Source organism: Macaca fascicularis, chromosome 6 (genome assembly GCF_037993035.2).
Source record: "Macaca fascicularis isolate 582-1 chromosome 6, T2T-MFA8v1.1".
Classification (NCBI taxonomy): Eukaryota; Metazoa; Chordata; class Mammalia; order Primates; family Cercopithecidae; genus Macaca; species Macaca fascicularis.
Window position 1 is genome coordinate 188,715,759 of NC_088380.1, and position 25,796 is coordinate 188,741,554.

Consider the following 25,796-nt stretch of genomic DNA (forward strand, 5'->3'; position numbering starts at 1 on the left):
GAAGAAGTGGTGGTGGTTAATTTCAATAATATGGGTAACTGGGTGATTTTTGAGGGGGAGGGGTCGGGGTTAATTCGAGGTGACTGTATTGGTGCGGGTGCCTTGTATGATTACGGGCGTTGGTTAGCGGTGGTTGCTGGTTGAACATTGTTTGTTGGTGTATACATTGTGATTGAGATTACTCGGGGTAATAGGTTATATTATTAGAAGTAGGGTCAGGATAGGGGGGATGAGGAAAGAGAGGAAGTAGAGTTTGATTATGCCTCTCTGGGTGGTTACAGTTGTGGAAGCGGTAATATGTGTTTGTGAGATTATTTCGGGTATAGATTTTTCTAGCCATGTTGAGTCTAATAAGAGGAGGGCTAAGTTTTGACTTATAAGTAGGTTTTGCTAGGGGATCATACGGTGAACTGTGGTGGGGAAGTATCCTAGTATGTTGGAGAATTTGAGTATTTGTGATGGGTTTTTCACTTTTAGTTTGTTGGTTATAAGGGCGAGGTCTAGGGCTGTTAGGAAACCGAGAGCAGTTGCGTCTAGGGCTGAGAGTTTGAGATAGAAGGGTGTTGTTGGCTGGGGGAGTGAGGTAGGGGGGATATTACTGGTGATAAGGAATCCCGTGATTCTACTGCCTATTTAATTGGGTTTAGTAGGGCGGGGTTGTTTTCGTTGATGTTTATTAGGGCTGGGAAGCGGGGTTGTCCTGTTAGGGTAAGGAGAATGGTTCGAGTACTGTAGGCGCTTGTTAGGGAGGTGGCGATGAGAGTAATAAATAGGGCTCAGGCGTTGGTATACGACGTATTTGTGGCTTCGATAATGAGATCTTTGGAGTAGGAGCCTGTGAGGAAAGGCATTCCTGTGAGTGCTAGGTTGCCAATAACTAGGGAAGTTGAGGTGAGGGGCAGTGTTTTAAACAGACCTCCTATTTTTCGAATGTCCTGTTCGTTGTTTAGGTTATGAATAATGGATCCGGAGCACATAAAAAGTACAGCTTTGAAGAAGGCATGGGTGCAGATGTGTAGGAATGCTAGGTATGGTTGGTTAATACCAATGGTGACTATTATTAGGCCTAGTTGACTTGAGGTAGGGAAGGCCACGATTTTTTAAATATCGTGTTGTGTGAGGGCACAGATGGCTCTGAATAGAGTAGTAATGGCTCCCAGGCATAATGTGAGGTTTTGGATTAGTGTATAGTTTTCTATCAAAGGGTGGAAACGGATGAGTAGGAATACTCCGGCAACAACTATGGTGCTGGAGTGAAGTAGAGCTGAGACTGGAGTTGGGCCTTCTATGGCAGAGGGCAGTCGGGGTGAAGGCCAAATTGGGCTGATTTTCCTGTTGCTGCTAGGAGAAGGCCTATTAGTGGAAGGAGGTTTGAGTTGGAGTTTAGGGCTAATATCTGTTGAAAGCCTCATGAGTTGTAATGCAGGAGGAATCGTGTCACAGCTAGGATAAGACCAATGTCGCCAATACGGTTGTATAGGACTGCTTGGATGGCTGCTGTGTTGGCGTCCGCTCGAGCGTGTCATCAGCTAATTAGGAGGAAGGATATTAATTCCTACGCCTTCCCAACCGATGAAGAGTTGGAAAAGGTTGTTAGCAGTAACTGGAATTAGTATGGCAGCGAGGAAGATAAGGAGATATTTGAAGAGTTGGTTAATGTTTGGATCTGAGCTTATGTACCATAGCGAGGATTCTATAATGGATCAGGTGATGAACAGTGCGATTGGAATAAATATTATGGAAAAGTAATCTAGTTTAAAGCTTAGTGTTAGATCTAATGTCTGGGCTGTTATTCAATGTCAACTTCACATGGTTGTTTCTTGGTTGAAGAAAATGTAGAAAGTTGTTGGAAGAAGGCTAGTAATAAAAGCATATGTTACAGTTGTTTTTACATAATTTGGATATGAGCGTGTTTTGTCAGGGTTGATGAGGGTGGCAAAAAATGGAAGAGTTAGGGAGGCGAGGGTTGTTGTTATAACAGGGGTACACACGATTGTTACTTTTATTTGGAGTTGCACCAATGTTTTTGGCTCCTAAGGCCAATGGATAGCTGTTAGTTATCCTTTAAAAGTTGAGAAAGCCGTAATTTTAAGTACGGAGGCATGGATTAGCAGCCCTTGCAGGTTCTCTCGGTAAATAAGAAGTGATAAGCTTCCATAGTTAGGTTCACAATCTAATGTTTTGATTAAACTATATTTACAGGGAGCAAACCCTAGAATGATATTGGGGTTGAGGGATAGAAGAATGATTGGAGCGAGGTGTATAAATACGAACGTATTTTCTCGTGTGAAGGGGGGTTTTATGTTGATTATATGATGTGTAAGTGTTCCTCGCTGCATTGTGATGAACATGTGGAGAGAGTAGAGGGCTGTAATTAGTATGTTGAGTCCTGTTAGTACAATAGTCATATGGGATCAGGAAAATGAGGCTGCGATTACAAAGAGCTCACCTAGTAGGTTGATAGTGGGGGGTAGGGCAAGATTAGTAAGGTTTGCTGTGAACCATCTAAAGGTTATTAATGGGAGTAGGGTTTGAAGTCCTCGGGACAGTAGTAGGATACGGCTGTGGGTACGTTCATAGTCTGAGTTAGCTAGGCAGAAATAGATGGAGGAGGTGAGTCCATGGGCAATTATAAGGATAAAATTATGATGAATGCATGGGCCGTTACAATAACGTTGTAAATATGGTCGTTACCTAGTAGATTGCCGGGTTGACCTAGTTCAGCTCGAAGAAGAAGGCTTAGAGCTGTACCTAGGATTCCAGCTCATGCACCAAATAGTAGGTATAGAGTCCCAATGTCCTTATGGTTTGTTGAAAAGAGTCAACGGTTGATGAGCATAGGTAGAGATAGAGAGAAGGGAAGGGTAAAGTGGCTGAGTAAGCATTAGGCTGTAAACCTAAAGACAGGGGTCTAGTCCTCCTTTGACCAGCCCGGAGGTGATTTTCACATTGAATTGCAAGTTCAAAGGAGCAGCTTTAAAAGTTTCTGCCGGGGCTTCTCCCGCCTTTTTTCCCTGCGGCGGGAGAAGTGGATCAAAGCCAGTTGATTAGGGTATTTAGCTGTTCACTAAATTTTTGTGGGTTCGAGTCCCGTTGATCTAGTGAGGGCTTAGCTTAATGAAAGTAATTGATTTGCGTTCAATTGATGCAGAGTAGGTGTTTGCAGTCCTTATGTACTTCAGAAATTAAGTATTTACACTTACTAAGGGCTTTGAAGGCTCTTGGTCTTGTTTAACCTAAATTTCTAGTGGATAGCCAAAATTAGGGCGGAGGTTGGTAGTAAAAGGGTAGAGGCAATGACGAGTGGGGGAATAAGGAGTGTAGGTTTTGTGTTTTCGAATTGCCATATTATTTTTGTGTTGTTGGATGTAGGAAATAGTGTTAGGGAGATGGTATAGATTAGGCGTATAGAGAAATACGGGTTAAGCAGAGTTCTGATAATTATGATAGAGGGGATGAGAAAGTGATTGTTTATTGTGAGTTCTTGAACGGTAATTCATGTAGGTAGGAAGCCGGTTAGAGGGGGTAAGCCCCCTAGGGATAGGAGGGTGGATGCTCTTAGTGGTGCTAGACAGGTTGATTTGTTTCAGGTGTGGGATAGTATGAGGGTGGTGGTGTTTGAGTTTAGGTTGAGGGTCAGGAATATGGTAGTTGTTAGGATGATGTCTATGGTGAAGTAAAGAATTGTGATAGTTGGGTTATATACTAGTGTTCTTATTATTCAGCCTATGTGAGTGATTGAAGAATATCCTAGGATTTTGCGTAATTGTGTTCGGTTGAGACCTCCTCAGCTGCCTACTGTGATAGATAGGGTAGAGGGAGTTAGGAGGATATGGGTGTTGATTGATGGGTGAATTTGGTATATGATTGAGATGGGGGCTAGTATTTGCCATGTAAGGAGGAGTAGGCCAGAAGTTAGGGATGTTCCTTGGGTAACTTCTGGGACTCCAAAGTGGAAGGGGGCTATTCCTAGTTTGATGGCAAGGGCAGCCCAGTGCAGAACACGGTGGTGGTGCTTTCGGTGGGGGTGGGGGTGGGGGTGGGGGTGGGGGTGGGGGTGGGGGTGGTGTGTTTGGGTGTGTGGGTGTGTGGTTGTGTGGGTGTCTTGGGGTGTGTGTGCGTGTGCGCGGGCGCGCGCGCGCGCGCGCTGTGTTGGGGAGTGGGGTGGGGGATCAAGCGGGGGTCGGGTGGTGGAAAAGCGTGAGAGCTCTGCCGGGGCTGCTCCCAGAGCCTTGGCCGCTGCCCGCACGGCCGCGCATGCGCAGTAGACGGTCCCCCTCCTGGAACCTGGGCCGGCTCTGGAATCCCCGGGATGGATGCTCAGTTCTCCTCGGTGTGGAGTCTCCGGCCGCCGCCGCCGCGCCCAGACCGGGAAGGCAGGAATGCCAGGCTGGTCAGCCCGGAGGGAAAACAGGCCTCTCCACACCGAGCCAGGTGCTCACCGCGAAAGGGAGGCCACCGCCCCGCCCCCGATCCCGTCCCCAACCCCGCGTCCTAAAGCTCCTCCAGCAGAGCCCGGTACTCCTCGTCGCTGAGGAGTAGCGGTTCCAGCAAAGCGGGCTCTCCCACGTCCTGCAGCTCCGTCGGGGCCTCCGTTTCCAGCAAAGGTTGCCCCTGCTGCAGAAACTCGGGGGTCTCCAGGAGCTCATCCAGCAGGCTGCAGGGGAGTGCAGACGAGCGCCCAGGCTCCTGGAGCGGCGGGGAGGGCGCCCGGATGGCTTGCATCTGCTCCTGCCCCGCGGAGGCCTCCGGGGTCGCGGGCCCCGGAGGTGGAGCTGCCCCGACTTGGGGCTCCCACGCCGCCCCGGCGACCTGGGGCCCCTGGCCCCAGCCCCACCACGGACTCCCCTGGGACGTGGGCGGCGCCAGCACACCCTGGCCCTGCGGCTCAGCTCCAGCGGGCCCAGGCTGTCCCACCGAGCAAGGGCCCGGCAGGCTGTGGTGCTGCGGGTCCCGATCCCCCCGCCATTGGCTCGGGCGCGGAGGCCACCCCCGGGGAGTCTGAGGGTGGGAGAGCGCCCCTTCCGGAGTCGCCAGGGCAGCGTAGGAAAAATCCCAATCCCCGCCTGCCGGGGCGGGATGGGAGATCCCTGCTGCCTGCGCAGCCTGGCTGGGCTGCAGCGGGGCGACGGCCCCTGCTCCCTGGCCCACGAAAGCCCCCGGTGGGAGAGTCCAGGGCGCGCAGGGCACGTGGGGGGCGGGAAGCCCCGTTCCCCACGCCCCGGTGTGGGTGGAGGCGACCGGCGAGGGAGCGGGGGGACACCCGCCGGGGGCCGCGTCGCCCGGGCCGCCTGCGTGCGCCGGTGCCCCGCCACCCTGGCCTGGGTGCCTGGCCCTCCGGTTCTGAAACCAAATCTGAATCCGGGACTCCGGGAGGCCCGTCTCTCTGGCCAGTTCTTCCCGGGTGGCGATGCCTGGAAAGCGATCCTGCTGGAAGGCTCGCAGGAGCAGGGCGGTCTGGGACCGGGTGACGGCGGTCCGCTTTCGCCTGCCTTCTTGCGGGCCGCGTTTCCCGGGCCAGGGCCGAGATTCCCGCCGGTGCTGCCTCAGCTGGCGCGATCTCTCGTTCTGAAACCAAATCTGGACCCTGGGCTCCGGAATGCCGATGGCCTGGGCCAGCTCTTCCCTGGTGGCGATGCCCGGGTACGGGTTCCGCTCAAAGCAGGCTCGCAGGGCCTCCCTCTGGCTCGGGGTCCAAACGAGTCTCCTTCGCCGTCCTCGTCCTCGGGCTCCCGCCGGGAGGGCGCCGTCGCCGGGTGTCGGGAGAGCCATCGCGGGGAGACCTGGCCGGAATTTCGCGGACAGACACGGGCAGAGAGAGGCCGGCGGGCTCCAGTGCCCCTCAGTCGGCCCGTGCACGGCGAGCAGGTCCGGCCAGGAGGCCGGCCCAGCCGGCCAGCGGCCCTTATAAAGGCCCACAGGCTCCGCCCCTTCAGGAATGCCGGAGGAGCCCAGGGCAAGCCCGCCCTCGGAAGCCGGGACCCACAGGGCCCAGGTCACTGTGGCCTGGGTATGGGTGGGGCCGGAGAAGCCCCGGAAGTGGGGAGTGGGGTGGGGGGAGTGGTTGATGATTTTTAGGATTGGGTTGGATTTGCGTAGTGGAATCATGGGTGCTTTTGTAGTTGAGGTACAACGATGGTTTTTCGTATCATTGGTTATGGTTGGAGTCCATATGGAAGCAATGACATATGTTTTATCGACATTAAGTGTATTATTGGTTATGGGGTTTGTAGGTTTTTCTCCTAAGCCCTCTCCTATTTATGGGGGTTTAGCGTTAATTGTTAGTGGTGTGATTGGTTGTGTGATTATTTTCAATTATGGGGGGGCTTATATGGGTTTAATGATATTTTTAGTTTATCTGGGGGGTATAATAGTTGTCTTTGGTTATACTACAGCAATGGCCATTGAAGAGTATCCTGAGACATGGGGCTCAGGGCTTGAGGTTCTAGGGGGTCCTTTGGTAGGATTAATGATGGAGGTAGGGCTGGTTTTATGGGTTTTAAGTTTGGATGAAGAAGTGGTGGTGGTTAATTTCAATAATATGGGTAACTGGGTGATTTTTGAGGGGGAGGGGTCGGGGTTAATTCGAGGTGACTGTATTGGTGCGGGTGCCTTGTATGATTACGGGCGTTGGTTAGCGGTGGTTGCTGGTTGAACATTGTTTGTTGGTGTATACATTGTGATTGAGATTACTCGGGGTAATAGGTTATATTATTAGAAGTAGGGTCAGGATAGGGGGGATGAGGAAAGAGAGGAAGTAGAGTTTGATTATGCCTCTCTGGGTGGTTACAGTTGTGGAAGCGGTAATATGTGTTTGTGAGATTATTTCGGGTATAGATTTTTCTAGCCATGTTGAGTCTAATAAGAGGAGGGCTAAGTTTTGACTTATAAGTAGGTTTTGCTAGGGGATCATACGGTGAACTGTGGTGGGGAAGTATCCTAGTATGTTGGAGAATTTGAGTATTTGTGATGGGTTTTTCACTTTTAGTTTGTTGGTTATAAGGGCGAGGTCTAGGGCTGTTAGGAAACCGAGAGCAGTTGCGTCTAGGGCTGAGAGTTTGAGATAGAAGGGTGTTGTTGGCTGGGGGAGTGAGGTAGGGGGGATATTACTGGTGATAAGGAATCCCGTGATTCTACTGCCTATTTAATTGGGTTTAGTAGGGCGGGGTTGTTTTCGTTGATGTTTATTAGGGCTGGGAAGCGGGGTTGTCCTGTTAGGGTAAGGAGAATGGTTCGAGTACTGTAGGCGCTTGTTAGGGAGGTGGCGATGAGAGTAATAAATAGGGCTCAGGCGTTGGTATACGACGTATTTGTGGCTTCGATAATGAGATCTTTGGAGTAGGAGCCTGTGAGGAAAGGCATTCCTGTGAGTGCTAGGTTGCCAATAACTAGGGAAGTTGAGGTGAGGGGCAGTGTTTTAAACAGACCTCCTATTTTTCGAATGTCCTGTTCGTTGTTTAGGTTATGAATAATGGATCCGGAGCACATAAAAAGTACAGCTTTGAAGAAGGCATGGGTGCAGATGTGTAGGAATGCTAGGTATGGTTGGTTAATACCAATGGTGACTATTATTAGGCCTAGTTGACTTGAGGTAGGGAAGGCCACGATTTTTTAAATATCGTGTTGTGTGAGGGCACAGATGGCTCTGAATAGAGTAGTAATGGCTCCCAGGCATAATGTGAGGTTTTGGATTAGTGTATAGTTTTCTATCAAAGGGTGGAAACGGATGAGTAGGAATACTCCGGCAACAACTATGGTGCTGGAGTGAAGTAGAGCTGAGACTGGAGTTGGGCCTTCTATGGCAGAGGGCAGTCGGGGTGAAGGCCAAATTGGGCTGATTTTCCTGTTGCTGCTAGGAGAAGGCCTATTAGTGGAAGGAGGTTTGAGTTGGAGTTTAGGGCTAATATCTGTTGAAAGCCTCATGAGTTGTAATGCAGGAGGAATCGTGTCATAGCTAGGATAAGACCAATGTCGCCAATACGGTTGTATAGGACTGCTTGGATGGCTGCTGTGTTGGCGTCCGCTCGAGCGTGTCATCAGCTAATTAGGAGGAAGGATATTAATTCCTACGCCTTCCCAACCGATGAAGAGTTGGAAAAGGTTGTTAGCAGTAACTGGAATTAGTATGGCAGCGAGGAAGATAAGGAGATATTTGAAGAGTTGGTTAATGTTTGGATCTGAGCTTATGTACCATAGCGAGGATTCTATAATGGATCAGGTGATGAACAGTGCGATTGGAATAAATATTATGGAAAAGTAATCTAGTTTAAAGCTTAGTGTTAGATCTAATGTCTGGGCTGTTATTCAATGTCAACTTCACATGGTTGTTTCTTGGTTGAAGAAAATGTAGAAAGTTGTTGGAAGAAGGCTAGTAATAAAAGCATATGTTACAGTTGTTTTTACATAATTTGGATATGAGCGTGTTTTGTCAGGGTTGATGAGGGTGGCAAAAATTGGAAGAGTTAGGGAGGCGAGGGTTGTTGTTATAACAGGGGTACACACGATTGTTACTTTTATTTGGAGTTGCACCAATGTTTTTGGCTCCTAAGGCCAATGGATAGCTGTTAGTTATCCTTTAAAAGTTGAGAAAGCCGTAATTTTAAGTACGGAGGCATGGATTAGCAGCCCTTGCAGGTTCTCTCGGTAAATAAGAAGTGATAAGCTTCCATAGTTAGGTTCACAATCTAATGTTTTGATTAAACTATATTTACAGGGAGCAAACCCTAGAATGATATTGGGGTTGAGGGATAGAAGAATGATTGGAGCGAGGTGTATAAATACGAACGTATTTTCTCGTGTGAAGGGGGGTTTTATGTTGATTATATGATGTGTAAGTGTTCCTCGCTGCATTGTGATGAACATGTGGAGAGAGTAGAGGGCTGTAATTAGTATGTTGAGTCCTGTTAGTACAATAGTCATATGGGATCAGGAAAATGAGGCTGCGATTACAAAGAGCTCACCTAGTAGGTTGATAGTGGGGGGTAGGGCAAGATTAGTAAGGTTTGCTGTGAACCATCTAAAGGTTATTAATGGGAGTAGGGTTTGAAGTCCTCGGGACAGTAGTAGGATACGGCTGTGGGTACGTTCATAGTCTGAGTTAGCTAGGCAGAAATAGATGGAGGAGGTGAGTCCATGGGCAATTATAAGGATAAAATTATGATGAATGCATGGGCCGTTACAATAACGTTGTAAATATGGTCGTTACCTAGTAGATTGCCGGGTTGACCTAGTTCAGCTCGAAGAAGAAGGCTTAGAGCTGTACCTAGGATTCCAGCTCATGCACCAAATAGTAGGTATAGAGTCCCAATGTCCTTATGGTTTGTTGAAAAGAGTCAACGGTTGATGAGCATAGGTAGAGATAGAGAGAAGGGAAGGGTAAAGTGGCTGAGTAAGCATTAGGCTGTAAACCTAAAGACAGGGGTCTAGTCCTCCTTTGACCAGCCCGGAGGTGATTTTCACATTGAATTGCAAGTTCAAAGGAGCAGCTTTAAAAGTTTCTGCCGGGGCTTCTCCCGCCTTTTTTCCCTGCGGCGGGAGAAGTGGATCAAAGCCAGTTGATTAGGGTATTTAGCTGTTCACTAAATTTTTGTGGGTTCGAGTCCCGTTGATCTAGTGAGGGCTTAGCTTAATGAAAGTAATTGATTTGCGTTCAATTGATGCAGAGTAGGTGTTTGCAGTCCTTATGTACTTCAGAAATTAAGTATTTACACTTACTAAGGGCTTTGAAGGCTCTTGGTCTTGTTTAACCTAAATTTCTAGTGGATAGCCAAAATTAGGGCGGAGGTTGGTAGTAAAAGGGTAGAGGCAATGACGAGTGGGGGAATAAGGAGTGTAGGTTTTGTGTTTTCGAATTGCCATATTATTTTTGTGTTGTTGGATGTAGGAAATAGTGTTAGGGAGATGGTATAGATTAGGCGTATAGAGAAATACGGGTTAAGCAGAGTTCTGATAATTATGATAGAGGGGATGAGAAAGTGATTGTTTATTGTGAGTTCTTGAACGGTAATTCATGTAGGTAGGAAGCCGGTTAGAGGGGGTAAGCCCCCTAGGGATAGGAGGGTGGATGCTCTTAGTGGTGCTAGACAGGTTGATTTGTTTCAGGTGTGGGATAGTATGAGGGTGGTGGTGTTTGAGTTTAGGTTGAGGGTCAGGAATATGGTAGTTGTTAGGGTGATGTCTATGGTGAAGTAAAGAATTGTGATAGTTGGGTTATATACTAGTGTTCTTATTATTCAGCCTATGTGAGTGATTGAAGAATATCCTAGGATTTTGCGTAATTGTGTTCGGTTGAGACCTCCTCAGCTGCCTACTGTGATAGATAGGGTAGAGGGAGTTAGGAGGATATGGGTGTTGATTGATGGGTGAATTTGGTATATGATTGAGATGGGGGCTAGTATTTGCCATGTAAGGAGGAGTAGGCCAGAAGTTAGGGATGTTCCTTGGGTAACTTCTGGGACTCCAAAGTGGAAGGGGGCTATTCCTAGTTTGATGGCAAGGGCAGCCCAGTGCAGAACACGGTGGTGGTGCTTTCGGTGGGGGTGGGGGTGGGGGTGGGGGTGGGGGTGGTGTGTTTGGGTGTGTGGGTGTGTGGTTGTGTGGGTGTCTTGGGGTGTGTGTGCGTGTGCGCGGGCGCGCGCGCGCGCGCTGTGTTGGGGAGTGGGGTGGGGGATCAAGCGGGGGTCGGGTGGTGGAAAAGCGTGAGAGCTCTGCGGGGGCTGCTCCCAGAGCCTTGGCCGCTGCCCGCACGGCCGCGCATGCGCAGTAGACGGTCCCCCTCCTGGAACCTGGGCCGGCTCTGGAATCCCCGGGATGGATGCTCAGTTCTCCTCGGTGTGGAGTCTCCGGCCGCCGCCGCCGCGCCCAGACCGGGAAGGCAGGAATGCCAGGCTGGTCAGCCCGGAGGGAAAACAGGCCTCTCCACACCGAGCCAGGTGCTCACCGCGAAAGGGAGGCCACCGCCCCGCCCCCGATCCCGTCCCCAACCCCGCGTCCTAAAGCTCCTCCAGCAGAGCCCGGTACTCCTCGTCGCTGAGGAGTAGCGGTTCCAGCAAAGCGGGCTCTCCCACGTCCTGCAGCTCCGTCGGGGCCTCCGTTTCCAGCAAAGGTTGCCCCTGCTGCAGAAACTCGGGGGTCTCCAGGAGCTCATCCAGCAGGCTGCAGGGGAGTGCAGACGAGCGCCCAGGCTCCTGGAGCGGCGGGGAGGGCGCCCGGATGGCTTGCATCTGCTCCTGCCCCGCGGAGGCCTCCGGGGGCGCGGGCCCCGGAGGTGGAGCTGCCCCGACTTGGGGCTCCCACGCCGCCCCGGCGACCTGGGGCCCCTGGCCCCAGCCCCACCACGGACTCCCCTGGGACGTGGGCGGCGCCAGCACACCCTGGCCCTGCGGCTCAGCTCCAGCGGGCCCAGGCTGTCCCACCGAGCAAGGGCCCGGCAGGCTGTGGTGCTGCGGGTCCCGATCCCCCCGCCATTGGCTCGGGCGCGGAGGCCACCCCCGGGGAGTCTGAGGGTGGGAGAGCGCCCCTTCCGGAGTCGCCAGGGCAGCGTAGGAAAAATCCCAATCCCCGCCTGCCGGGGCGGGATGGGAGATCCCTGCTGCCTGCGCAGCCTGGCTGGGCTGCAGCGGGGCGACGGCCCCTGCTCCCTGGCCCACGAAAGCCCCCGGTGGGAGAGTCCAGGGCGCGCAGGGCACGTGGGGGGCGGGAAGCCCCGTTCCCCACGCCCCGGTGTGGGTGAAGGCGACCGGCGAGGGAGCGGGGGGACACCCGCCGGGGGCCGCGTCGCCCGGGCCGCCTGCGTGCGCCGGTGCCCCGCCACCCTGGCCTGGGTGCCTGGCCCTCCGGTTCTGAAACCAAATCTGAATCCGGGACTCCGGGAGGCCCGTCTCTCTGGCCAGTTCTTCCCGGGTGGCGATGCCTGGAAAGCGATCCTGCTGGAAGGCTCGCAGGAGCAGGGCGGTCTGGGACCGGGTGACGGCGGTCCGCTTTCGCCTGCCTTCTTGCGGGCCGCGTTTCCCGGGCCAGGGCCGAGATTCCCGCCGGTGCTGCCTCAGCTGGCGCGATCTCTCGTTCTGAAACCAAATCTGGACCCTGGGCTCCGGAATGCCGATGGCCTGGGCCAGCTCTTCCCTGGTGGCGATGCCCGGGTACGGGTTCCGCTCAAAGCAGGCTCGCAGGGCCTCCCTCTGGCTCGGGGTCCAAACGAGTCTCCTTCGCCGTCCTCGTCCTCGGGCTCCCGCCGGGAGGGCGCCGTCGCCGGGTGTCGGGAGAGCCATCGCGGGGAGACCTGGCCGGAATTTCGCGGACAGACACGGGCAGAGAGAGGCCGGCGGGCTCCAGTGCCCCTCAGTCGGCCCGTGCACGGCGAGCAGGTCCGGCCAGGAGGCCGGCCCAGCCGGCCAGCGGCCCTTATAAAGGCCCACAGGCTCCGCCCCTTCAGGAATGCCGGAGGAGCCCAGGGCAAGCCCGCCCTCGGAAGCCGGGACCCACAGGGCCCAGGTCACTGTGGCCTGGGTATGGGTGGGGCCGGAGAAGCCCCGGAAGTGGGGAGTGGGGTGGGGGGAGTGGTTGATGATTTTTAGGATTGGGTTGGATTTGCGTAGTGGAATCATGGGTGCTTTTGTAGTTGAGGTACAACGATGGTTTTTCGTATCATTGGTTATGGTTGGAGTCCATATGGAAGCAATGACATATGTTTTATCGACATTAAGTGTATTATTGGTTATGGGGTTTGTAGGTTTTTCTCCTAAGCCCTCTCCTATTTATGGGGGTTTAGCGTTAATTGTTAGTGGTGTGATTGGTTGTGTGATTATTTTCAATTATGGGGGGGCTTATATGGGTTTAATGATATTTTTAGTTTATCTGGGGGGTATAATAGTTGTCTTTGGTTATACTACAGCAATGGCCATTGAAGAGTATCCTGAGACATGGGGCTCAGGGCTTGAGGTTCTAGGGGGTCCTTTGGTAGGATTAATGATGGAGGTAGGGCTGGTTTTATGGGTTTTAAGTTTGGATGAAGAAGTGGTGGTGGTTAATTTCAATAATATGGGTAACTGGGTGATTTTTGAGGGGGAGGGGTCGGGGTTAATTCGAGGTGACTGTATTGGTGCGGGTGCCTTGTATGATTACGGGCGTTGGTTAGCGGTGGTTGCTGGTTGAACATTGTTTGTTGGTGTATACATTGTGATTGAGATTACTCGGGGTAATAGGTTATATTATTAGAAGTAGGGTCAGGATAGGGGGGATGAGGAAAGAGAGGAAGTAGAGTTTGATTATGCCTCTCTGGGTGGTTACAGTTGTGGAAGCGGTAATATGTGTTTGTGAGATTATTTCGGGTATAGATTTTTCTAGCCATGTTGAGTCTAATAAGAGGAGGGCTAAGTTTTGACTTATAAGTAGGTTTTGCTAGGGGATCATACGGTGAACTGTGGTGGGGAAGTATCCTAGTATGTTGGAGAATTTGAGTATTTGTGATGGGTTTTTCACTTTTAGTTTGTTGGTTATAAGGGCGAGGTCTAGGGCTGTTAGGAAACCGAGAGCAGTTGCGTCTAGGGCTGAGAGTTTGAGATAGAAGGGTGTTGTTGGCTGGGGGAGTGAGGTAGGGGGGATATTACTGGTGATAAGGAATCCCGTGATTATACTGCCTATTTAATTGGGTTTAGTAGGGCGGGGTTGTTTTCGTTGATGTTTATTAGGGCTGGGAAGCGGGGTTGTCCTGTTAGGGTAAGGAGAATGGTTCGAGTACTGTAGGCGCTTGTTAGGGAGGTGGCGATGAGAGTAATAAATAGGGCTCAGGCGTTGGTATACGACGTATTTGTGGCTTCGATAATGAGATCTTTGGAGTAGGAGCCTGTGAGGAAAGGTATTCCTGTGAGTGCTAGGTTGCCAATAACTAGGGAAGTTGAGGTGAGGGGCAGTGTTTTAAACAGACCTCCTATTTTTCGAATGTCCTGTTCGTTGTTTAGGTTATGAATAATGGATCCGGAGCACATAAAAAGTACAGCTTTGAAGAAGGCATGGGTGCAGATGTGTAGGAATGCTAGGTATGGTTGGTTAATACCAATGGTGACTATTATTAGGCCTAGTTGACTTGAGGTAGGGAAGGCCACGATTTTTTAAATATCGTGTTGTGTGAGGGCACAGATGGCTCTGAATAGAGTAGTAATGGCTCCCAGGCATAATGTGAGGTTTTGGATTAGTGTATAGTTTTCTATCAAAGGGTGGAAACGGATGAGTAGGAATACTCCGGCAACAACTATGGTGCTGGAGTGAAGTAGAGCTGAGACTGGAGTTGGGCCTTCTATGGCAGAGGGCAGTCGGGGTGAAGGCCAAATTGGGCTGATTTTCCTGTTGCTGCTAGGAGAAGGCCTATTAGTGGAAGGAGGTTTGAGTTGGAGTTTAGGGCTAATATCTGTTGAAAGCCTCATGAGTTGTAATGCAGGAGGAATCGTGTCATAGCTAGGATAAGACCAATGTCGCCAATACGGTTGTATAGGACTGCTTGGATGGCTGCTGTGTTGGCGTCCGCTCGAGCGTGTCATCAGCTAATTAGGAGGAAGGATATTAATTCCTACGCCTTCCCAACCGATGAAGAGTTGGAAAAGGTTGTTAGCAGTAACTGGAATTAGTATGGCAGCGAGGAAGATAAGGAGATATTTGAAGAGTTGGTTAATGTTTGGATCTGAGCTTATGTACCATAGCGAGGATTCTATAATGGATCAGGTGATGAACAGTGCGATTGGAATAAATATTATGGAAAAGTAATCTAGTTTAAAGCTTAGTGTTAGATCTAATGTCTGGGCTGTTATTCAATGTCAACTTCACATGGTTGTTTCTTGGTTGAAGAAAATGTAGAAAGTTGTTGGAAGAAGGCTAGTAATAAAAGCATATGTTACAGTTGTTTTTACATAATTTGGATATGAGCGTGTTTTGTCAGGGTTGATGAGGGTGGCAAAAATTGGAAGAGTTAGGGAGGCGAGGGTTGTTGTTATAACAGGGGTACACACGATTGTTACTTTTATTTGGAGTTGCACCAATGTTTTTGGCTCCTAAGGCCAATGGATAGCTGTTAGTTATCCTTTAAAAGTTGAGAAAGCCGTAATTTTAAGTACGGAGGCATGGATTAGCAGCCCTTGCAGGTTCTCTCGGTAAATAAGAAGTGATAAGCTTCCATAGTTAGGTTCACAATCTAATGTTTTGATTAAACTATATTTACAGGGAGCAAACCCTAGAATGATATTGGGGTTGAGGGATAGAAGAATGATTGGAGCGAGGTGTATAAATACGAACGTATTTTCTCGTGTGAAGGGGGGTTTTATGTTGATTATATGATGTGTAAGTGTTCCTCGCTGCATTGTGATGAACATGTGGAGAGAGTAGAGGGCTGTAATTAGTATGTTGAGTCCTGTTAGTACAATAGTCATATGGGATCAGGAAAATGAGGCTGCGATTACAAAGAGCTCACCTAGTAGGTTGATAGTGGGGGGTAGGGCAAGATTAGTAAGGTTTGCTGTGAACCATCTAAAGGTTATTAATGGGAGTAGGGTTTGAAGTCCTCGGGACAGTAGTAGGATACGGCTGTGGGTACGTTCATAGTCTGAGTTAGCTAGGCAGAAATAGATGGAGGAGGTGAGTCCATGGGCAATTATAAGGATAAAATTATGATGAATGCATGGGCCGTTACAATAACGTTGTAAATATGGTCGTTACCTAGTAGATTGCCGGGTTGACCTAGTTCAGCTCGAAGAAGAAGGCTTAGAGCTGTACCTAGGATTCCAGCTCATGCACCAAATAGTAGGTATAGAGTCCCAATGTCCTTATGGTTTGTTGAAAAGAGTCAACGGTTGATGAGCATAGGTAGAGATAGAGAGAAGGGAAGGGTAAAGTGGCTGAGTAAGCATTAGGCTGTAAACCTAAAGACAGGGGTCTAGTCCTCCTTTGACCAGCCCGGAGGTGATTTTCACATTGAATTGCAAGTTCAAAGGAGCAGCTTTAAAAGTTTCTGCCGGGGCTTCTCCCGCCTTTTTTCCCTGCGGCGGGAGAAGTGGATCAAAGCCAGTTGATTAGGGTATTTAGCTGTTCACTAAATTTTTGTGGGTTCGAGTCCCGTTGATCTAGTGAGGGCTTAGCTTAATGAAAGTAATTGATTTGCGTTCAATTGATGCAGAGTAGGTGTTTGCAGTCCTTATGTACTTCAGAAATTAAGTATTTACACTTACTAAGGGCTTTGAAGGCTCTTGGTCTTGTTTAACCTAAATTTCTAGTGGATAGCCAAAATTAGGGCGGAGGTTGGTAGTAAAAGGGTAGAGGCAATGACGAGTGGGGGAATAAGGAGTGTAGGTTTTGTGTTTTCGAATTGCCATATTATTTTTGTGTTGTTGGATGTAGGAAATAGTGTTAGGGAGATGGTATAGATTAGGCGTATAGAGAAATACGGGTTAAGCAGAGTTCTGATAATTATGATAGAGGGGATGAGAAAGTGATTGTTTATTGTGAGTTCTTGAACGGTAATTCATGTAGGTAGGAAGCCGGTTAGAGGGGGTAAGCCCCCTAGGGATAGGAGGGTGGATGCTCTTAGTGGTGCTAGACAGGTTGATTTGTTTCAGGTGTGGGATAGTATGAGGGTGGTGGTGTTTGAGTTTAGGTTGAGGGTCAGGAATATGGTAGTTGTTAGGGTGATGTCTATGGTGAAGTAAAGAATTGTGATAGTTGGGTTATATACTAGTGTTCTTATTATTCAGCCTATGTGAGTGATTGAAGAATATCCTAGGATTTTGCGTAATTGTGTTCGGTTGAGACCTCCTCAGCTGCCTACTGTGATAGATAGGGTAGAGGGAGTTAGGAGGATATGGGTGTTGATTGATGGGTGAATTTGGTATATGATTGAGATGGGGGCTAGTATTTGCCATGTAAGGAGGAGTAGGCCAGAAGTTAGGGATGTTCCTTGGGTAACTTCTGGGACTCCAAAGTGGAAGGGGGCTATTCCTAGTTTGATGGCAAGGGCAGCCCAGTGCAGAACACGGTGGTGGTGCTTTCGGTGGGGGTGGGGGTGGGGGTGGGGGTGGTGTGTTTGTGTGTGTGGGTGTGTGGTTGTGTGGGTGTCTTGGGGTGTGTGTGCGTGTGCGCGGGCGCGCGCGCGCGCGCTGTGTTGGGGAGTGGGGTGGGGGATCAAGCGGGGGTCGGGTGGTGGAAAAGCGTGAGAGCTCTGCCGGGGCTGCTCCCAGAGCCTTGGCCGCTGCCCGCACGGCCGCGCATGCGCAGTAGACGGTCCCCCTCCTGGAACCTGGGCCGGCTCTGGAATCCCCGGGATGGATGCTCAGTTCTCCTCGGTGTGGAGTCTCCGGCCGCCGCCGCCGCGCCCAGACCGGGAAGGCAGGAATGCCAGGCTGGTCAGCCCGGAGGGAAAACAGGCCTCTCCACACCGAGCCAGGTGCTCACCGCGAAAGGGAGGCCACCGCCCCGCCCCCGATCCCGTCCCCAACCCCGCGTCCTAAAGCTCCTCCAGCAGAGCCCGGTACTCCTCGTCGCTGAGGAGTAGCGGTTCCAGCAAAGCGGGCTCTCCCACGTCCTGCAGCTCCGTCGGGGCCTCCGTTTCCAGCAAAGGTTGCCCCTGCTGCAGAAACTCGGGGGTCTCCAGGAGCTCATCCAGCAGGCTGCAGGGGAGTGCAGACGAGCGCCCAGGCTCCTGGAGCGGCGGGGAGGGCGCCCGGATGGCTTGCATCTGCTCCTGCCCCGCGGAGGCCTCCGGGGGCGCGGGCCCCGGAGGTGGAGCTGCCCCGACTTGGGGCTCCCACGCCGCCCCGGCGACCTGGGGCCCCTGGCCCCAGCCCCACCACGGACTCCCCTGGGACGTGGGCGGCGCCAGCACACCCTGGCCCTGCGGCTCAGCTCCAGCGGGCCCAGGCTGTCCCACCGAGCAAGGGCCCGGCAGGCTGTGGTGCTGCGGGTCCCGATCCCCCCGCCATTGGCTCGGGCGCGGAGGCCACCCCCGGGGAGTCTGAGGGTGGGAGAGCGCCCCTTCCGGAGTCGCCAGGGCAGCGTAGGAAAAATCCCAATCCCCGCCTGCCGGGGCGGGATGGGAGATCCCTGCTGCCTGCGCAGCCTGGCTGGGCTGCAGCGGGGCGACGGCCCCTGCTCCCTGGCCCACGAAAGCCCCCGGTGGGAGAGTCCAGGGCGCGCAGGGCACGTGGGGGGCGGGAAGCCCCGTTCCCCACGCCCCGGTGTGGGTGAAGGCGACCGGCGAGGGAGCGGGGGGACACCCGCCGGGGGCCGCGTCGCCCGGGCCGCCTGCGTGCGCCGGTGCCCCGCCACCCTGGCCTGGGTGCCTGGCCCTCCGGTTCTGAAACCAAATCTGAATCCGGGACTCCGGGAGGCCCGTCTCTCTGGCCAGTTCTTCCCGGGTGGCGATGCCTGGAAAGCGATCCTGCTGGAAGGCTCGCAGGAGCAGGGCGGTCTGGGACCGGGTGACGGCGGTCCGCTTTCGCCTGCCTTCTTGCGGGCCGCGTTTCCCGGGCCAGGGCCGAGATTCCCGCCGGTGCTGCCTCAGCTGGCGCGATCTCTCGTTCTGAAACCAAATCTGGACCCTGGGCTCCGGAATGCCGATGGCCTGGGCCAGCTCTTCCCTGGTGGCGATGCCCGGGTACGGGTTCCGCTCAAAGCAGGCTCGCAGGGCCTCCCTCTGGCTCGGGGTCCAAACGAGTCTCCTTCGCCGTCCTCGTCCTCGGGCTCCCGCCGGGAGGGCGCCGTCGCCGGGTGTCGGGAGAGCCATCGCGGGGAGACCTGGCCGGAATTTCGCGGACAGACACGGGCAGAGAGAGGCCGGCGGGCTCCAGTGCCCCTCAGTCGGCCCGTGCACGGCGAGCAGGTCCGGCCAGGAGGCCGGCCCAGCCGGCCAGCGGCCCTTATAAAGGCCCACAGGCTCCGCCCCTTCAGGAATGCCGGAGGAGCCCAGGGCAAGCCCGCCCTCGGAAGCCGGGACCCACAGGGCCCAGGTCACTGTGGCCTGGGTATGGGTGGGGCCGGAGAAGCCCCGGAAGTGGGGAGTGGGGTGGGGGGAGTGGTTGATGATTTTTAGGATTGGGTTGGATTTGCGTAGTGGAATCATGGGTGCTTTTGTAGTTGAGGTACAACGATGGTTTTTCGTATCATTGGTTATGGTTGGAGTCCATATGGAAGCAATGACATATGTTTTATCGACATTAAGTGTATTATTGGTTATGGGGTTTGTAGGTTTTTCTCCTAAGCCCTCTCCTATTTATGGGGGTTTAGCGTTAATTGTTAGTGGTGTGATTGGTTGTGTGATTATTTTCAATTATGGGGGGGCTTATATGGGTTTAATGATATTTTTAGTTTATCTGGGGGGTATAATAGTTGTCTTTGGTTATACTACAGCAATGGCCATTGAAGAGTATCCTGAGACATGGGGCTCAGGGCTTGAGGTTCTAGGGGGTCCTTTGGTAGGATTAATGATGGAGGTAGGGCTGGTTTTATGGGTTTTAAGTTTGGATGAAGAAGTGGTGGTGGTTAATTTCAATAATATGGGTAACTGGGTGATTTTTGAGGGGGAGGGGTCGGGGTTAATTCGAGGTGACTGTATTGGTGCGGGTGCCTTGTATGATTACGGGCGTTGGTTAGCGGTGGTTGCTGGTTGAACATTGTTTGTTGGTGTATACATTGTGATTGAGATTACTCGGGGTAATAGGTTATATTATTAGAAGTAGGGTCAGGATAGGGGGGATGAGGAAAGAGAGGAAGTAGAGTTTGATTATGCCTCTCTGGGTGGTTACAGTTGTGGAAGCGGTAATATGTGTTTGTGAGATTATTTCGGGTATAGATTTTTCTAGCCATGTTGAGTCTAATAAGAGGAGGGCTAAGTTTTGACTTATAAGTAGGTTTTGCTAGGGGATCATACGGTGAACTGTGGTGGGGAAGTATCCTAGTATGTTGGAGAATTTGAGTATTTGTGATGGGTTTTTCACTTTTAGTTTGTTGGTTATAAGGGCGAGGTCTAGGGCTGTTAGGAAACCGAGAGCAGTTGCGTCTAGGGCTGAGAGTTTGAGATAGAAGGGTGTTGTTGGCTGGGGGAGTGAGGTAGGGGGGATATTACTGGTGATAAGGAATCCCGTGATTATACTGCCTATTTAATTGGGTTTAGTAGGGCGGGGTTGTTTTCGTTGATGTTTATTAGGGCTGGGAAGCGGGGTTGTCCTGTTAGGGTAAGGAGAATGGTTCGAGTACTGTAGGCGCTTGTTAGGGAGGTGGCGATGAGAGTAATAAATAGGGCTCAGGCGTTGGTATACGACGTATTTGTGGCTTCGATAATGAGATCTTTGGAGTAGGAGCCTGTGAGGAAAGGTATTCCTGTGAGTGCTAGGTTGCCAATAACTAGGGAAGTTGAGGTGAGGGGCAGTGTTTTAAACAGACCTCCTATTTTTCGAATGTCCTGTTCGTTGTTTAGGTTATGAATAATGGATCCGGAGCACATAAAAAGTACAGCTTTGAAGAAGGCATGGGTGCAGATGTGTAGGAATGCTAGGTATGGTTGGTTAATACCAATGGTGACTATTATTAGGCCTAGTTGACTTGAGGTAGGGAAGGCCACGATTTTTTAAATATCGTGTTGTGTGAGGGCACAGATGGCTCTGAATAGAGTAGTAATGGCTCCCAGGCATAATGTGAGGTTTTGGATTAGTGTATAGTTTTCTATCAAAGGGTGGAAACGGATGAGTAGGAATACTCCGGCAACAACTATGGTGCTGGAGTGAAGTAGAGCTGAGACTGGAGTTGGGCCTTCTATGGCAGAGGGCAGTCGGGGTGAAGGCCAAATTGGGCTGATTTTCCTGTTGCTGCTAGGAGAAGGCCTATTAGTGGAAGGAGGTTTGAGTTGGAGTTTAGGGCTAATATCTGTTGAAAGCCTCATGAGTTGTAATGCAGGAGGAATCGTGTCATAGCTAGGATAAGACCAATGTCGCCAATACGGTTGTATAGGACTGCTTGGATGGCTGCTGTGTTGGCGTCCGCTCGAGCGTGTCATCAGCTAATTAGGAGGAAGGATATTAATTCCTACGCCTTCCCAACCGATGAAGAGTTGGAAAAGGTTGTTAGCAGTAACTGGAATTAGTATGGCAGCGAGGAAGATAAGGAGATATTTGAAGAGTTGGTTAATGTTTGGATCTGAGCTTATGTACCATAGCGAGGATTCTATAATGGATCAGGTGATGAACAGTGCGATTGGAATAAATATTATGGAAAAGTAATCTAGTTTAAAGCTTAGTGTTAGATCTAATGTCTGGGCTGTTATTCAATGTCAACTTCACATGGTTGTTTCTTGGTTGAAGAAAATGTAGAAAGTTGTTGGAAGAAGGCTAGTAATAAAAGCATATGTTACAGTTGTTTTTACATAATTTGGATATGAGCGTGTTTTGTCAGGGTTGATGAGGGTGGCAAAAATTGGAAGAGTTAGGGAGGCGAGGGTTGTTGTTATAACAGGGGTACACACGATTGTTACTTTTATTTGGAGTTGCACCAATGTTTTTGGCTCCTAAGGCCAATGGATAGCTGTTAGTTATCCTTTAAAAGTTGAGAAAGCCGTAATTTTAAGTACGGAGGCATGGATTAGCAGCCCTTGCAGGTTCTCTCGGTAAATAAGAAGTGATAAGCTTCCATAGTTAGGTTCACAATCTAATGTTTTGATTAAACTATATTTACAGGGAGCAAACCCTAGAATGATATTGGGGTTGAGGGATAGAAGAATGATTGGAGCGAGGTGTATAAATACGAACGTATTTTCTCGTGTGAAGGGGGGTTTTATGTTGATTATATGATGTGTAAGTGTTCCTCGCTGCATTGTGATGAACATGTGGAGAGAGTAGAGGGCTGTAATTAGTATGTTGAGTCCTGTTAGTACAATAGTCATATGGGATCAGGAAAATGAGGCTGCGATTACAAAGAGCTCACCTAGTAGGTTGATAGTGGGGGGTAGGGCAAGATTAGTAAGGTTTGCTGTGAACCATCTAAAGGTTATTAATGGGAGTAGGGTTTGAAGTCCTCGGGACAGTAGTAGGATACGGCTGTGGGTACGTTCATAGTCTGAGTTAGCTAGGCAGAAATAGATGGAGGAGGTGAGTCCATGGGCAATTATAAGGATAAAATTATGATGAATGCATGGGCCGTTACAATAACGTTGTAAATATGGTCGTTACCTAGTAGATTGCCGGGTTGACCTAGTTCAGCTCGAAGAAGAAGGCTTAGAGCTGTACCTAGGATTCCAGCTCATGCACCAAATAGTAGGTATAGAGTCCCAATGTCCTTATGGTTTGTTGAAAAGAGTCAACGGTTGATGAGCATAGGTAGAGATAGAGAGAAGGGAAGGGTAAAGTGGCTGAGTAAGCATTAGGCTGTAAACCTAAAGACAGGGGTCTAGTCCTCCTTTGACCAGCCCGGAGGTGATTTTCACATTGAATTGCAAGTTCAAAGGAGCAGCTTTAAAAGTTTCTGCCGGGGCTTCTCCCGCCTTTTTTCCCTGCGGCGGGAGAAGTGGATCAAAGCCAGTTGATTAGGGTATTTAGCTGTTCACTAAATTTTTGTGGGTTCGAGTCCCGTTGATCTAGTGAGGGCTTAGCTTAATGAAAGTAATTGATTTGCGTTCAATTGATGCAGAGTAGGTGTTTGCAGTCCTTATGTACTTCAGAAATTAAGTATTTACACTTACTAAGGGCTTTGAAGGCTCTTGGTCTTGTTTAACCTAAATTTCTAGTGGATAGCCAAAATTAGGGCGGAGGTTGGTAGTAAAAGGGTAGAGGCAATGACGAGGGGGGGAATAAGGAGTGTAGGTTTTGTGTTTTCGAATTGCCATATTATTTTTGTGTTGTTGGATGTAGGAAATAGTGTTAGGGAGATGGTATAGATTAGGCGTATAGAGAAATACGGGTTAAGCAGAGTTCTGATAATTATGATAGAGGGGATGAGAAAGTGATTGTTTATTGTGAGTTCTTGAACGGTAATTCATGTAGGTAGGAAGCCGGTTAGAGGGGGTAAGCCCCCTAGGGATAGGAGGGTGGATGCTCTTAGTGGTGCTAGACAGGTTGATTTGTTTCAGGTGTGGGATAGTATGAGGGTGGTGGTGTTTGAGTTTAGGTTGAGGGTCAGGAATATGGTAGTTGTTAGGGTGATGTCTATGGTGAAGTAAAGAATTGTGATAGTTGGGTTATATACTAGTGTTCTTATTATTCAGCCTATGTGAGTGATTGAAGAATATCCTAGGATTTTGCGTAATTGTGTTCGGTTGAGACCTCCTCAGCTGCCTACTGTGATAGATAGGGTAGAGGGAGTTAGGAGGATATGGGTGTTGATTGATGGGTGAATTTGGTATATGATTGAGATGGGGGCTAGTATTTGCCATGTAAGGAGGAGTAGGCCAGAAGTTAGGGATGTTCCTTGGGTAACTTCTGGGACTCCAAAGTGGAAGGGGGCTATTCCTAGTTTGATGGCAAGGGCAGCCCAGTGCAGAACACGGTGGTGGTGCTTTCGGTGGGGGTGGGGGTGGGGGTGGGGGTGGTGTGTTTGGGTGTGTGGGTGTGTGGTTGTGTGGGTGTCTTGGGGTGTGTGTGCGTGTGCGCGGGCGCGCGCGCGCGCGCTGTGTTGGGGAGTGGGGTGGGGGATCAAGCGGGGGTCGGGTGGTGGAAAAGCGTGAGAGCTCTGCCGGGGCTGCTCCCAGAGCCTTGGCCGCTGCCCGCACGGCCGCGCATGCGCAGTAGACGGTCCCCCTCCTGGAACCTGGGCCGGCTCTGGAATCCCCGGGATGGATGCTCAGTTCTCCTCGGTGTGGAGTCTCCGGCCGCCGCCGCCGCGCCCAGACCGGGAAGGCAGGAATGCCAGGCTGGTCAGCCCGGAGGGAAAACAGGCCTCTCCACACCGAGCCAGGTGCTCACCGCGAAAGGGAGGCCACCGCCCCGCCCCCGATCCCGTCCCCAACCCCGCGTCCTAAAGCTCCTCCAGCAGAGCCCGGTACTCCTCGTCGCTGAGGAGTAGCGGTTCCAGCAAAGCGGGCTCTCCCACGTCCTGCAGCTCCGTCGGGGCCTCCGTTTCCAGCAAAGGTTGCCCCTGCTGCAGAAACTCGGGGGTCTCCAGGAGCTCATCCAGCAGGCTGCAGGGGAGTGCAGACGAGCGCCCAGGCTCCTGGAGCGGCGGGGAGGGCGCCCGGATGGCTTGCATCTGCTCCTGCCCCGCGGAGGCCTCCGGGGGCGCGGGCCCCGGAGGTGGAGCTGCCCCGACTTGGGGCTCCCACGCCGCCCCGGCGACCTGGGGCCCCTGGCCCCAGCCCCACCACGGACTCCCCTGGGACGTGGGCGGCGCCAGCACACCCTGGCCCTGCGGCTCAGCTCCAGCGGGCCCAGGCTGTCCCACCGAGCAAGGGCCCGGCAGGCTGTGGTGCTGCGGGTCCCGATCCCCCCGCCATTGGCTCGGGCGCGGAGGCCACCCCCGGGGAGTCTGAGGGTGGGAGAGCGCCCCTTCCGGAGTCGCCAGGGCAGCGTAGGAAAAATCCCAATCCCCGCCTGCCGGGGCGGGATGGGAGATCCCTGCTGCCTGCGCAGCCTGGCTGGGCTGCAGCGGGGCGACGGCCCCTGCTCCCTGGCCCACGAAAGCCCCCGGTGGGAGAGTCCAGGGCGCGCAGGGCACGTGGGGGGCGGGAAGCCCCGTTCCCCACGCCCCGGTGTGGGTGAAGGCGACCGGCGAGGGAGCGGGGGGACACCCGCCGGGGGCCGCGTCGCCCGGGCCGCCTGCGTGCGCCGGTGCCCCGCCACCCTGGCCTGGGTGCCTGGCCCTCCGGTTCTGAAACCAAATCTGAATCCGGGACTCCGGGAGGCCCGTCTCTCTGGCCAGTTCTTCCCGGGTGGCGATGCCTGGAAAGCGATCCTGCTGGAAGGCTCGCAGGAGCAGGGCGGTCTGGGACCGGGTGACGGCGGTCCGCTTTCGCCTGCCTTCTTGCGGGCCGCGTTTCCCGGGCCAGGGCCGAGATTCCCGCCGGTGCTGCCTCAGCTGGCGCGATCTCTCGTTCTGAAACCAAATCTGGACCCTGGGCTCCGGAATGCCGATGGCCTGGGCCAGCTCTTCCCTGGTGGCGATGCCCGGGTACGGGTTCCGCTCAAAGCAGGCTCGCAGGGCCTCCCTCTGGCTCGGGGTCCAAACGAGTCTCCTTCGCCGTCCTCGTCCTCGGGCTCCCGCCGGGAGGGCGCCGTCGCCGGGTGTCGGGAGAGCCATCGCGGGGAGACCTGGCCGGAATTTCGCGGACAGACACGGGCAGAGAGAGGCCGGCGGGCTCCAGTGCCCCTCAGTCGGCCCGTGCACGGCGAGCAGGTCCGGCCAGGAGGCCGGCCCAGCCGGCCAGCGGCCCTTATAAAGGCCCACAGGCTCCGCCCCTTCAGGAATGCCGGAGGAGCCCAGGGCAAGCCCGCCCTCGGAAGCCGGGACCCACAGGGCCCAGGTCACTGTGGCCTGGGTATGGGTGGGGCCGGAGAAGCCCCGGAAGTGGGGAGTGGGGTGGGGGGAGTGGTTGATGATTTTTAGGATTGGGTTGGATTTGCGTAGTGGAATCATGGGTGCTTTTGTAGTTGAGGTACAACGATGGTTTTTCGTATCATTGGTTATGGTTGGAGTCCATATGGAAGCAATGACATATGTTTTATCGACATTAAGTGTATTATTGGTTATGGGGTTTGTAGGTTTTTCTCCTAAGCCCTCTCCTATTTATGGGGGTTTAGCGTTAATTGTTAGTGGTGTGATTGGTTGTGTGATTATTTTCAATT

At 52.1% G+C, this 25,796-nt stretch overlaps 3 protein-coding genes and 1 pseudogene across 3 annotated transcripts; all 4 read right to left on the reverse strand.

Annotated features, from left to right (window-relative positions):
- Positions 1-4,394: 4,394 nt before the first annotated feature.
- On the reverse strand, positions 4,395-5,917 carry LOC141406978 (double homeobox protein 4C-like; annotated as a pseudogene).
- A 5,074-nt stretch (positions 5,918-10,991) lies between these two features.
- On the reverse strand, positions 10,992-12,323 carry LOC135971176 (double homeobox protein 4C-like). Its single transcript, XM_065545995.2, has one exon. The coding sequence runs from the start codon at positions 12,267-12,269 to the stop codon at positions 10,992-10,994; it is 1,278 nt and encodes a 425-aa protein (XP_065402067.1). The 5' UTR covers positions 12,270-12,323.
- Positions 12,324-17,482: 5,159 nt separating this feature from the next.
- On the reverse strand, positions 17,483-18,814 carry LOC135971177 (double homeobox protein 4C-like). Its single transcript, XM_065545996.2, has one exon. The coding sequence runs from the start codon at positions 18,758-18,760 to the stop codon at positions 17,483-17,485; it is 1,278 nt and encodes a 425-aa protein (XP_065402068.1). The 5' UTR covers positions 18,761-18,814.
- Positions 18,815-23,973: 5,159 nt separating this feature from the next.
- Positions 23,974-25,305, reverse strand: LOC135971178 (double homeobox protein 4C-like). Its single transcript, XM_065545997.2, has one exon. The coding sequence runs from the start codon at positions 25,249-25,251 to the stop codon at positions 23,974-23,976; it is 1,278 nt and encodes a 425-aa protein (XP_065402069.1). The 5' UTR covers positions 25,252-25,305.
- Positions 25,306-25,796: the final 491 nt, after the last annotated feature.

What these genes read in the sequence shown, in the direction of transcription:
- LOC135971177 (XM_065545996.2), bottom strand. Translation starts at nt 18,760, where the DNA reads ATGGCTCTCCCGACACCCGGCGACGGCGCCCTCCCGGCGGGAGCCCGA.
- LOC135971178 (XM_065545997.2), bottom strand. Translation starts at nt 25,251, where the DNA reads ATGGCTCTCCCGACACCCGGCGACGGCGCCCTCCCGGCGGGAGCCCGA.
- LOC135971176 (XM_065545995.2), bottom strand. Translation starts at nt 12,269, where the DNA reads ATGGCTCTCCCGACACCCGGCGACGGCGCCCTCCCGGCGGGAGCCCGA.